The sequence below is a fragment of the Jaculus jaculus genome, chromosome 17 (assembly GCF_020740685.1).
Source record: "Jaculus jaculus isolate mJacJac1 chromosome 17, mJacJac1.mat.Y.cur, whole genome shotgun sequence".
In the NCBI taxonomy this organism is placed as follows: Eukaryota; Metazoa; Chordata; class Mammalia; order Rodentia; family Dipodidae; genus Jaculus; species Jaculus jaculus.
The window spans coordinates 17,449,434-17,463,363 of record NC_059118.1 but is presented as its reverse complement, the minus strand read 5'-3'; the positions used below and the strand labels follow the sequence as shown (position 1 = coordinate 17,463,363).

The 13,930-nt window shown below is 42.2% G+C and overlaps 1 protein-coding gene across 4 annotated transcripts in view; it reads left to right on the top strand.

Annotated features, from left to right (window-relative positions):
• Positions 1–13,930, top strand: part of Qrich1 (glutamine rich 1) — a 53,019-nt gene that overhangs the window by 34,399 nt on the left and 4,690 nt on the right. For all 4 annotated transcript variants that reach the window (XM_045136676.1, XM_045136677.1, XM_045136678.1 and 1 more), the window contains 3 exons: positions 6,059–6,236; positions 7,408–7,562; positions 9,141–9,255. In XM_045136676.1, coding sequence (XP_044992611.1) covers positions 6,059–6,236; positions 7,408–7,562; positions 9,141–9,255 — 448 coding nt within the window. The remainder of the gene's footprint in view (positions 1–6,058; positions 6,237–7,407; positions 7,563–9,140; positions 9,256–13,930) is intronic.

The following is a 13,930-nucleotide window of genomic DNA, read 5'->3' as shown; positions in this document are numbered from 1 at the left end:
TCTCCAGGACCCACATAAGCCAGATGCACAAGGTGGCGCATGCATCTGGATTTTGTTTGCAGTGCCTGGAGGCCCTGGCACGCTCATTCTCTCTCTGTCTCTCTGTGTCTGTCACTCTTAAATAAATAAATAAAAATCATTTTTAAAAAATTATTGCTTATTTTCAAGCATAGAGAGAGAGAGTATGGGTGCACCAGAACTTCTAGTCACCGCAAACTTACTCTAGGTGCATTGACTTACATGGATACTGGGGAATTTAACCCAGGTCATTAGACTTTGCAGGCAAGCCTAACCACTGAGCCATATCTCCATGCCCTGGTTTACTGACTGACTGACTTATTTATTTTTTGGTTTTTTGAGGTAGGGTCCTCATTCTACCTCAGGCTGATTTGGAATTCGCTTTGTAAAACCTCAGGGTTGCCTCGAGCTCATGGCAATCCTCCTACATCTGCCTCCCAAGTGCTGAGATTAAAAAGGCATGCACTACCACGCATGTGCCACCTTGTGCATCTGGCTTACATGGGTCCTGAGGAATCAAACCTGGGTCCTTTGGCTTTGCTAAGCCATCCCTCCAGCTCAACTCTTTGTTTCTTGAGGTAAGGTCTCCCTCTTGCTGAGGCTGACCTGAAACTCATTTTGTAGTTCTAGGCTGGCATAAATTCACAGGGAACCTCCTACCTCTGCCTCCCTTGTGCTGGGATCATGCCTGGCTCAGGAATTATTTTGTGTGTGTGACTTGTAGAATAGTGGGGTGAAGGAAAAAAGCTGATGCAAGGGTTTTTCTTCAAATCATTGAAATAGAATCAGTCTTTGCTACAGACTGATTTCATTAACTCCCTCCATCCACTCATCCTATTTCTTTCTTTTCCCCTCCTTTCTTTTCCTCTTTTTCTTCTGCCCTTTCTCTTTTTTATATATTCTGTAATGAGGTCGATCTGTAGCACAGGCTAGTATTGATCCTTTTGCCTCAGCCTTTCTAGTGCTAGCATTACAAATATGTAATTCTAAATCATGCTAAGTGAATATATTTCTGTATCCCTGGGACTAAAGCAAAATTTTGTTGAATTGATAGGCAAGAAACTAGAGCTGAGCATGGTGGCACACACTTTTAATCCCCACTCTTGGGAAGCAGAGGTAGAATTGCTGTTAGTTCTAGACCAGCTTGGGCTAGAGTGAAACCCTACCTCAAAAAAAGAAAGAAAAAAAGGGGCTGGAGAGATGGCTTAATGATTAAGGCATCAAGGCCACAGGATCCTGGTTCGACACACCAGGACCCATACAAGCTAGATGTACAAGGGGGTGCATGCATATGGAGTTCGTTTGCAGTGGTTGGAGGCCCTGACATGCCCATTATCTATCTCTATCTCTCCCTCTTTCTCTCCCCCCCCTCCATATATACATATATATATATCTGCCTCTCAAATAAATTTTAAAAAATATTTTAAAAACCTAGACCTTTAATCCCAGCACTTGGGAGGCAGAGATAGGAAGATCACCGTGAGTTCAAGGCCACGCTGAGACTCCTAGTGAATTCCAGGTGAGCCTTGGCTAGAGTGAGACCCTACCTCAAAAAACCAAAAAAAAAAAAAAAAAAAAAAAAAAAACCTAGAGCTTTGTATAATTTAAATAATGTTTGTTGGTTTTCACAACCCTTGAAACTTCCAGCACATTCTTTGAAGAAATGGTAACTCAGTTTCCTTCATTTAAAACTGGAGCCTCTGCTAAGGAATAGAAAAAAGAAATCCTAACTTTGGAGTTTTAATTATTTGAGCGTATAGAGTTCTTTTTAGAATCAATATAAAGTAAGTATTGAGAGGCTGGAAACATGGTTTATTGGTTAAGGCACTTGCCTGCAAAGCCAAAGGACCTCGGTTCGATTCCCCAGGATCCACGTAAGCCAGATGCACAAGGGGGTGCATGCATCTGAATTTCATATGCGGTGGCTAGAAGTCCTGGCATGCCCATTCTCTCTCTCTCTCTCTCCCTCTGCCTCCTTTCCTCTCTCAAATAAGTAAAAATAAAATATTTTAAAGGTTAGGTATCAAGTAATACTTAGGCAAATACTCATAAGTTTGTATTAATATGATGAGACTTATGTGGAGTAGTTTTGTAAGAACAATTATTCCTGTCTTTCGCAGAGAATGCAGTCTGGTCTATGAGCTTCATATGTTAAACCTTGGTCAGTGACTCATAAAGGCACCTAACTATATAAAGGTGGATTTTTTTATTTTTTTGAGGTAGGATTTCACTCTAGCACAGGCTGACCTGGAATTACCATTTAGTCTCAGGGTGGCCTCAAACTCACTGTGATCCCCTCCTACCTCTGTTTCCCAAGTGCTGGCATTTAAGACATGTGCCACCATGCTTATCTATAGGTGGAATTTATTCCTGTTTTAGCCATTCTGCTTGTTTTGCAGCACTGGGGAGCTAAAGGGCCTTGCATGCATTAGGCATGCACTCAGCATCCTCTGGCCCTGGTCTTACATAGCTCAGGCTGGCCTTGAGCTCATTTATATAGCTACGGATGGCCTCAAATTCCTGCTCTTAAGTCTCAGCCTCCTCAGTGTTGGGATTACAGGTATATAGGTTGTTATGTCTCACTGCTGTTCTTTTTGTATTACCTCCTAATCAGTTGCTCAGGGAGGCTATGAAGTCTTTGCCTCAAACAGTCCTCACATCTCAGCCTCCTTAGTAGCAGAATCCATAGGCACATGCCACCAGTTAGGTCTGTCTGGTTGCCTATTAAAATTTATCAGCACTTCTTAAAAAAAAAAACTATATTGCGCTGGAGAGATGGCTTAGTGGCTAAGGCACTTGCCTGTGAAGTCTTAGAACCCAGGTACAATTCCCCAGTATCCATGTAAGACAGATGCACAAGGTGATGAGTACGTTTGGAGAGCCATTTCTCCAGCCCCCCCCCCCTTTTTAATACAAAATCCTGTACAATACTTTTTTGGGGTGGGGAGGGAGAAAAAGCATGTCAGGGCCTCTAGCCATGGAAAACAAACTCCAGACACACGTGCCACTTTGAGTATCTGGATTTATGTGGCTACTGGGAAATTGAACCCAGGCCAGCAGGCTTTGCAAGCAACTGCATTCAACTGCTGAGCCATCTTCTCAGGCCCCTGTATGATAGTTCTTGAAGGGGAAAAAGAAATATTCATAATCATTTTTTGTGGGGGAGGTTAGTGATAGGGTCTTGCTCTAGCCCAAGCTGACTTAGAATTTGCTTTGTAGTCTCAGGTGGCCTCAGTCCCACAGCGCTCCTCCTACCTCAGTGTCTTGAGTGCAGGGATTAAAGGTGTGAGCTACCATGCCTGGCTATAATCTATTTTTCCATTATACAAATTTTAGAAAATACTGGCACTTAGCTCAGCACTTGTGAAGTAGAGGAAGAAGGATCAGGAATCCAAGTACATCCTTGTCTATTTATACACAGTTTCCCTAGTCCTTTGGGTAAGGGAGATAGAAACTTCAGCATAGGGGATTGTTTAAGGGAATTTGTCTTGTCTGTAGATAGAATCTGCACTTGACTTTTTTTTTCTTCAAGAAACACTTTCTTTCTAGCCCATGTTGACCTGGAATTCACTATATAGTCTCAGGTTGGCTTGGAACTCTTCTCTGCTGAGTGCTGGGATTAAAGGTGTGTGCCACCATACCTGGCTTGACAACTATCCTGATTTTATTATTTGGGATTGGGTCAAAGACTCAAAAATGTTCTGTCCATTGTCTAACATTTAGCTATTAGACCATTGATGGCAGAGCCATTCTTACAGAAGAGTGCCTTCTGTCTTTGTAAAATGGATTTTTTTCGTAGGAGTGACAGAATATTACTTCAGAAGAGATGTCATAAAAAAAAAGGACAAAAAAAATAGAACCTTAAACTGGCATACTGTCACCTATAGAACCAGCACTCAAAAAGCTGAGGCACAAAGATCAAGAAGTTTTTTTGTTTTTCGAAGTAGAGTCTCAGTCTAGCCCAGGCTGACCTGAAATTTACTCTGTAGTCTCAGGGTGGTCTCCAACTAATGGTGATCCTCCTACCTCTGCCTCCCAAGTGTTAGGATTAAAGGCATGTGCCACCATGCCGGCTAAAGATCAAGAATTTTGAGGCTAGCTTGGACTGCATAGATTTTATCTTAAAAAGGTTATGGTGGCACATGTCTTTAAACCCCAGCACTTGGGAGGCAGAGGTAGGAGGATTGTGAGGTAGGAGGGTTGCTGTGAGTTCAAGGCCATCCTGAGACTACATAATGTATTCCAGGTCAGCCTGGCCTATAGGTAGGCCTTAACTCAAAAACCAAAGCTGAATGTGGTGGTGCACACGGGGAGGCAGATGTAGGAGGATCGCTGTGAGTTTGAGGCCACCCTGAGACTACATAGTGAATTCCAGGTTAACTGTGGGCTAGAACGAGATCCTACCTTAAAGAACAACTTGTAGCTGGAAAAACTAGGAAGAATTTCAAGTTTTAACCTCTCATTTTATGTCAGGGGAGACATTTGGTACTGAAAATGTTATCTAGAGACTAGGAACCTGTCTCTACTTGAGAGTTAATTTCATTATCTCAGGACCCACCATAAATGTTTGCAATCAGCATATGCATTTTAGTAAAATTCATAATTTTTATTTGTACATTGCAAATTTTGAAGCAGTATTTGCGCCAATACTATAGTGGTACCATTGAAACTGCCTTCATTTTTATATTTTTGGTTTTGAAGCAGGCTTTCACTCTACCCAGGCAACCTACAACTCACTCTGTAGCCAAGGCTGATTTTGAATTCATACAGTCTCCTGTCTCAGTGTCCACAGTGCTGGAATTAAAGGCATGTGTCACCACATGAGTTTGTCTTGGGAAGGTTTTTTTTTTTTTTTTTTTTTTTAGTTTTATAGAATAATACCTAGGCCAGGTGTGTGGTGGCACACACCTTTAATCCCAGAACTCAGGAGGCAGAGGTGCAAGGATCACTGTGAGTTTGAGGTCACCCTGAGACTACATAGTGAATTCCAGGTCATTCTGGGGCTAGAGAGAGTCCTACCTCAAAAAAAGGAATGTTACCTAAGACTCTTAACTATTGACAAATTCTAGGATAAGTTTGGGCATTGATGTTTTTATTTTACTTATTTGAGACAGAGATGCAGAAATAGGCAGGTAGAGAGAGAATGAGTGTGCCAGGTCCTCCAGCCACTGCATATGAACTCCAGACGCATGTGCCATCTTGTGCATCTGGCTTACATGGGTCCTGGGGAAACAAACCAAGGTTATTTGGCTTTGCAGGCCTTAAGCCATCTCTCCACCCCCAATTTATTTATTTATTTGAGAGAGAAAACAAGAGGGAGAGAGAATGTGAATGGGTGAATCAGGGCCTCTAGCTGCTGCAAACGTATTCCAAATGCATGTGCTACTTTGTGCATCTGGCTTATGTGGGCCCTAGAGAATCAAATCTGGGTCCTTTGGCTTTGCAGGCAAGCACCTTAACTGTCAAGCCATCTCTCCAGCCCTCTCTACCCCTTTTTAATTTATTTTTATTTACCTCTTACTATTCTGGGTTTTTTTTGGGGGGGTGCCTTTGAGGGAGTTTCAAAGTAAGAGTCTTGCTTTAGCTCTAGCCCAGGCTGACCTGGAATTCACTATGTAGTTTCAGGGTGTTCTCAAACTCATGGTGATCCTTCTGTCTCTGGCTCCCAAGTGTTGGGACTACTGGCATGCACCATCATGCCTGGCCTTTTTTGTGACTGGATTTTGTTATGTACCTCTGGCTGGTCTATCATTTGCAATATATCCCAGGCTTACCTCAGAGTTGAGGCAATCCTTCCTCAGCCTCAGAAGTGCTGGGTATAACTTCATGCCTGGATTCTGTCCCCTCTTTTATTTTTAGATAATAAGTTTTTATTTTATATTTATTATTATAGACAGGAAGGGAGAGAAATGAGAATCTTAAGTAGAGCTGAGAAGCATTGCACTGACCAGTTGTATTGCTGCCTTTGCTGTAGTGTACTAACAAAAATCCCAGAGCTTAAAAGTAGAATTGACATATTCTGATTGTTTCTCTCTCATAGGCTCAAACTGTCCAGGTTGCTGAAGTTGAGCCACAGTCACAACCACAGCCTTCCCCAGAACTTCTGCTTCCAAATTCTTTGAAACCAGAAGAAGGGCTTGAAGTATGGAAAAACTGGGCTCAGACCAAGAATGCTGAACTAGAGAAGGATACTCAAAACAGATTGGCACCCATTGGGAGTGAGTGTTTGGGAGGGAGGTGAGGCTGGGATGTCTTAGGAATGGCAGGAAAGTAGTGTCTCTGGTTCTGGTGGTCTAGAGAACACCCTCAGAAAAATAGTATGTTGGCTCTAGGACGGCAAAGATCACAGGGCTTAAACAAGTATACAAAATAAGTATACACGGGCACTTCCATGGCTCCTGGGGCACTCGTGTACAGCGTGGGTTCTGTAACTGTCAAAATACTTTTCAAAACATTTTTCTTTTTAGATTAAATAAAATTGCAAATAAATAGTGCACTCACAAAAGTTTATTTAGCCAGACATGGTGGTGCATGACTTCAATGCCAGCAGCACTTGGATGGCAGAGGTAAAAGGATCGCCTTGACTTTGAGGCAACCCTGAGTGAATTCCAGGTCAGCCTGATGTTATGCTGATGCTTAAGATTTGTGGATATTTTCCAAGAACAGGCATTTTTATACCCATGGGTTTCTAGAGTCTAGGGGAACTGGGTAGAATGGCTTCTAGAAAGAAACTAGGAAATAGTATGTCCAAGGGCTTACTTTCTTTGCTTTTGGCTCATTCATACTTGCTTGTATTATAGTGTGGTTTCTGTATTTATATCTTTGCTGTTAACGGAAAGAAAACCTGTTGATAGAATACTCTTGTTTGATCACTGCATAGTAGGTCTATTCCAACTTTTCTTTTTCACAGATATTTTTATTTATTTCCAAGTAGAGAGAGAGAATGAGAATTGGCATGCCAGGGCCTCTGGCTGCTATAAACGAACTTCAGTGCATTCGCACCAATTTGTGCACCTGGGTTTATGTGGGTACTGGGAAATTGAACCAGGGTTGTTAGGTTTGCAGGCAAGTGCCTTAACTGCTGAGCCATCTCTTTAGCATGTAAATGGCCATTCTTATCCCAGGATCCAATGGACAGTATCTACTTTATTTATTTATTTTTGGGTTTTTGAGATAGGGTTTCACTCTAGCTCAAGCTGACCTAGAATTCCCTATGTAGTTTCAGAGTTGCCTTGAACTCAGTGATCCTCCTACCTCTGCCTCCCAAGCTAGGATTAAAGACGTGTGCTACCAGGCCTGGCTTACTTTCAGACCATTAGAAAATGTGAACCATCAGAAAGAGGTCACTACTACCAGGATACCCATTTACCCTTAGGACTTGTGTCACAGGGCGCCAGTTACTGCGATTCCAGGAAGATCTCATCTCCTCTGCTGTGGCTGAATTGAATTATGGCCTCTGTTTAATGACACGGGAAGCACGAAATGGAGAAGGTGAACCCTATGACCCAGATGTGCTCTACTATATTTTCCTGTGTATACAAAAGGTAGGAGAAGATCTTCACAGGACATGTTTGAGCTGTGTTCCCATTTGATATTTATTAGTCGGTTTAGGAAATGACAAGAAGTTGTCTTTAAGGTACATTGATTTTTAGCTGGGCATGTTGCCACACACCTTTAATCTCAGCACTCTGGTGGCTGAGGTAGGATTCTTGTGAGTTCCAGGCCAGCCTGAGAATACATAGTGAATTCTAGGTCTGCCTGGCCTAGAGTGAGACCCTATCTCAAAAAAAAAAAAAAAGAAGTGAGTTTTGCAAAAACCTAAATGTTCACTTTATAAAACAAAATATGCCAAATATTATTCATAAGCCTACTACCTAGAGAAACTTAAAATATCAATTACACAATTGCTTTTGTGTGCCTTTTATTTGTTTATTTTTATTTATTAATCTATTTATTTATTTTAGTTTTTCAAGGTAGGGTTTCACTCTAGCCTAGGCTGACCTGGAATTCACTATGTGATCTCAGGGTGGCCTTGAACTCACAATGATCCACCTACCTGTGCCTCCCAAGTGCTGGGGTTAAAGGCGTGCACCACCATGCCCGGCTCTATTTTTTTTTAATTAATTTGAGAGAGAAAGAGAATGGATGCACTATGGTCTCTAGCCACTACAAACGAACTCTGGATGCATGTACCACCTTGTGCATTTGGCTTGCATGGGTCCTTTGGAATTGAACTTGGATGATTTGGTTTTGCAGGCAATCACTTTAACCACTAAGCCATCTCTTCAGCCCCCTTGTTTACTTTTTAGATCACAATGCATTTACTTAATACTTTATTTTTATTAAAATAAATATATGCTTTTCTTAAAATAATTTATTCAAAACTATGTATGTAGTTTTTCATATTGTACTCTATATTAACACAGAATACTTATTTAAAGTCATGCAACTAGAATTATAGACATACGTAGTTGAGTTTTCAGTACCTCCAAAGTAAATCATAACAGAAACCTGTAGACGAGTAATTTGAAGCAGTAGTGGTAGATTTCTTCATATTCTAGAGAAGTTTCTAGAAAAGGATTATACTGTATGATAGAAGGATCTCAGTTGTCTGGTTCTGGATAAAAAACTTGCCTCCTAGATTATTCCTTTTTCTTTCTGTTCCTTACCCAGACACAAACTGATTTACTTTAATTGCTCAGTCTCTGCACTCTGAAATATGAGAAGATGGGTATAGTAATCTCCGTTTACAAACAAGCACTAGGGAGGCTGAGATTGCCATGAGTTTGAGGCCAACCTGGAACTATGGAGTGAGTTCCAGGTCAGACTGGGCTAGAGCGACACCCTGCCTTGAAAAAAATCCAAAACATTTTTTTAAAAAGAAGCAGCAGCAGCTGATCTAAGTTTATAGTTTTTGCTGCCATAAAAGAATGCCCTGCTTGTGTCAAGTAGTGTGCAGAAAATCTGTCTCTGTGGCCCAACTACTGTTGTAGAAATCTGTTCACAAGACTCTAGAAAGGATACATGCTGAGTAGTTTATGACTAGTACTGGTGGAAAAACATATCTGTTTTTTCTGAAAGCCTAAGGAGACTGACAATAACTTGTTATTTTTTCTGTTTAGTATCTTTTTGAAAATGGAAGAGTGGATGACATCTTCTCTGATCTTTATTATGTTCGTTTTACCGAGTGGCTACATGAAGTTCTGAAGGATGTTCAGCCCCGGGTCACTCCACTTGGTAAGAATCTCTTATCTTTGATTTTTTTTCCTTCCCATTTGGCTTTAAAACGAGCAGTGGCCAAGTGTAGTGGGACATGACTTTTAATTCCAGAACTGGGACTGCAGAGTTGCAGATCAGCTTGACCTAGAGTAAGACTCTGCCTTGAAAAACACCAAATAGAAACAGAAGAGCAGTTTCTTTGGCTCGCTGGAATTATAATGTGTGGCAAAGGAGATTGTAAGTCTGTGAAGCAGTTTTGGTCTTTACTGCTTTCACTGAAGAGCATTGCTTACCAGAGAGTACTGTGGTTCTCAGTATGGCAAGGATATAGGAGAGCACAGAACTAGTGGATACTATGGGGTTTTTTTGTTTGGCTTTGTTTATCAAGGTACAGTCTCACTCTAACCCAGGGTGACCTGGAACTCACTGTGTAGTTCCAGGCTGGCCTTGAACTCATGGCAATCCTCCTACCTCTACCTCCTGAGTGCTGAGTAAAAAATGTCCAGTTTCCGTGGGCTTTTTTTTACAATCCAAATTTACTAATTAAAACCAGAATCGTGGCCAGCAGAAATAGGATGTGCCTATGACCTAAGATACTAGGGAAGCCAAGGCAGACAGAAGATTGCTTTAGCCCATGAATTCAAGACCATTATAGGCAGTATGGTATGAGCATGTCTGGGAGTCAGGGGAATCATTACAACTTTTATTTTTATTTGCAAGCAGAGAGAGAAAGGGCATGTCAGGAATCCAGAAAAGTGTGACTTTGTTCATGTCATTTTACATGGGTACTGAGGATTGAACCCAGGTCCTAGTTAGTGAGAGAGTGCCTTCAGCTGGGTGTGGTGTCGCACACCTTTAATCCCAGCACTCAGCTACAGCAATCACACTCCAGGTGCTTGTGCCACCTAGTGGGCATGTGCAACCTTGAGCTTGCCTCACTTTTGTGCATCTGGCTAACAGGGGATCTAGAGAGTTGAACATGAGCCCTTAGGTTTTGCAGGCAAGTGCCTTAACCCCTGAGCCATCTCAATAGCCCCCTTCTATTATTTATATTTTTATTTATTTATTTGAGAGAAAAGGAGAAAGAGAGGGAGAGAATTGGTGGGCCAGGGCCTCCAGCCACTGCAAATGAATTCCAGACACATGCACTTTCTCATGCATTTGGTTATATGGGTCCTGGGGCATCAAACCTGGGTCATTTGGCAGCTAAGCCCTCTCTTCAGCTCCAGGATTCTCTTATTCTTTTCCCACTCCTCCCATTGATTCTCAAACTAGTTCCCCTTCTACTTTTTGTTTGTTTGTTTTGTTTTTTGGTATTTTTTTTTTTAGTCTTTTTTTTTTTTTTTTTTTTCGAGGTAGGGTCTCACTCTGATCCAGGCTGACCTGGAATTAACTCTGTCATCTCAGGGTGGCCTTGAACTCATGGCAATCCTCCTACCTCTGCCTCCCGAGTGCTGGGATTAAAGGCGTGCGCCACCACGCCCGGCGTCATTTTGTTTTTTGAGGTAGGGTTTCACCTTAGCCCAGGCTGACCTGGAATTGTCTATGTAGTCTCAGGGTGGGCACTACACCCAGCTCCCCTTCTACTTTTATATCCTTTCTTTATTTATGGTGACTCAGTTTGGGTTGTTTACACGTACATGTATTTGAGGGGTTATTTATAGAAGGTTGGGAACTGGAGAGAGAGCTCAGCTAGTAAAGTGCTTGCACTGCAAGAATGAGGACCTGAGTTCAACCCCTAGTACCCATATTTAAAAAAAAATAGGCATGTTGGGGTATGCCTTTATTTATTTTATTTTTTGAGGCAAGCCTAACAGGCTGGCCTTTTGTTATTGTTGTTGTTTTATGGGTGGCGTGGGGGGGGGAGGTCAGTTGAAGGAGTCAGGGAGGTTGAGAATTGGCAAACTGGGGCCTTCAGACACTGCATTCAAACTCCAGATGAGTGTGCCTCCTTGTGCACATGCGCAACATTGTGTGCTTGCCTCAATACATCTGACTTATGTGGGACCTGGAGAGTTGAACGTGAATCCTTAGGCTTCACCGGCAAGCGCTTTAACCACTATGCCATTTCTCCAGCCCAGGCATCGGTGTAAACTTGATGCCAGCCTGAGACTATATAGTGAATTCCAGGCCAGCATGGGCTAGATGGTACCCCTCAGGAAAGAAAAAAGTTCTTAAGCTAGGCATGGTGGCACCTAATTTAATCCCAGCACTCAGGAGGCAGAAGTAGAAGGACTGCCATGAGTTTGAGGTCACCCTGAGACTACATAGTGAATTCCAGGTCAGCCTGAGCTAGAGTGAGACCCTACCTCAAAAAAACCAAAAAATAAAATAAAAGGTTCTTCTTTTGACTGGCCTGGTGGCGCATGCCTTTAATTCCAGCACTCAGACTGCAGTGGTAGAAGAATCACTGTGAGTTCGAGGCCATCCTGGGCTAGAATTAGAGAGAGGCCCTACCCTGAAAAACAAAATAAATAAATAACCAAATGGATGGATGGGAGGGAGAGAGAGAGGAAAGTAGGCAAATCAACTTACCAGTGGCTACAACACTGAATAAAATGCCTCCTCCTTGCCCACTCTTTTTTTTTTTAATTAATTAATTAATTTTTATTGACAGCTTCCCTAATTGTAAACAATATCCCATAGTAATTCCCTCCCTCCTTCCACTTTGCCATTTGAAACTCCACTCTCCATCATATTCCTAACCCCCCCCCCTTTTATTTTGATGTCATGCCCTTTTCCTCCTATTATGAAGGTCTTGTGTAGGTAGTGTCAGGCACTGTGAGGTCAAGGATACCCAGGCCATTTTGTATCTGGAGGAGCACTTTGTAAGGAGTCTTAACCTTCCTTTGGCTCTTACATTCTTTACGCTACCTCTTCCACAATAGTGGCACACGCCTTTAAACCCAGCACTTGGGAGGGAGAGGTAGGAGGATCGATCACCACGAGTTCGGGGCCACCCTGAGACTACATAGTGAAATCCAGTTCAGCCTGAGCTAGAGTGAAACCCTACCTTGGGGTGGGGGGAGAAGGATGAGGCATTTTGAGCCCCTTCCTATCTATGACAAAATGTTTACTACCCACCTTGAACAGTTAGTAAAGTTGCTCAAGCAGTTGGCACCATGGCTCAGCACTTGCTTACAAAGCCTTCCGGCCTGGATTCAATTTCTTAGTACCTATGTAAAGCCAGATGTACAACATGGTGCATGCAACAAGCCCTTGAGCATCTAGGTTCATTAATTCATTAGAGGTAGGGTCTCACTCTGGCCCAAGCTGACCTGGAATTCACTCTAGCTTCAGGCTATACTCAAAACTTACAGCATCCCAAATGCTGGGATTAAAGGTGTGTGCCACCACACCTGGACTCATTTCCATTGTCCATGGAAAGTCATATTAATGTATAGTAGTACCATGTGTTCCCTTGTTTCTAGTTTGAATGAAATTCTAGACACTTCATATCTGTTTTTGTTTGTTTGTTTGTTTGTACAGTTTCACTCTAGCCCAGGCTGACCTGGAATTCACTATGTGATCTCAGGCTGGCCTCTTACCTCTGCCTCTCGAGTGCTGGGATTAAAGGCGCACCACACCTGGCCTCATATCTAAGTATTTTGATGCATATTCTTGTCTTATCACAATCATATTCTTGGTTTTCTGAGATAGCCCATACTGGCCCTTAATAATCATCCGGTCTTTCTCTTCCAGTTGCTGGGATGGCTACTCCATACTCTCAGATTTCTCACAGTTTCATGAATTCCATAATTAGGGTTTATCTGAATCAGTGAAAATAAGGTCCACATAATTTTCATTTGGGTTTTTTGTTTTGTTTTAATTTGCTTATGGAAGAAGCTAACCCTTAAAATTATGTCTTCAGGAGCAGGGAGAGTGGCTCAGTAGTTAAAGTTGCTTGCTTGTATCGCCTTAGTTTGCAGCAGCAAGAAGCCCTGGCAAACTCACATATACACACCGTGCAAACAAAGATATATTTTTTTTCCCAAGGTAAATTTTCACTAGTCCAGGCTGACCTGGAATTCACTATGGAGTCTCACGTTGGCCTTGAACTCAGAATGATTCTCCTATACCACTTGCCTCCAACATGCTAGAATTAAAGGTGTGTGCCACCCTGTCCAGTTAGAACAAGGTTTTTTAAAAAATCTCTTTCCTGTGCTGGGCGTTGTGCCGCACGCCTTTAATCCCAGCACTTGGGAGGCAGAGGTAGGAGAGAGTGTTTTTATTTATTTATTTGAGAGAGTGTTGTGAAAGAAAGAACGTGGAAGTTAGAGAAAATCTGTATCTTGGGGTTAGCAAGATGGTTCACCGGTTAAGGCACTTGCCTGCAAAGCCTAATGACTGAGGTTTGAATTCCCCAGTACCCATTTAGAGCCAGAGGCACAAAATGGTTCATGCGTCTGGAGTTCACTTGCAGTTGCTTGAGGCCCTACCATGCCCATTTTCTCTCTCTCTCTGTCTCTTTCTGTGTATAAATAAATTAATGAAGTATTTTAAATGAAAAAATTAAAAATTGTGCATTTCTTTCCTCCATGCCAGGAAGTACTGATTCATAGACATTAAAGTCCATATTAAATTATATGGATAAACCAAGCCCACGCCTTTAATCCCAGCACTTGGGAGGCGGACATAGGAGGATTGCCATGAGTTCAAGGCCACCCTGATACTGCATAGTGAATTCCAGGTT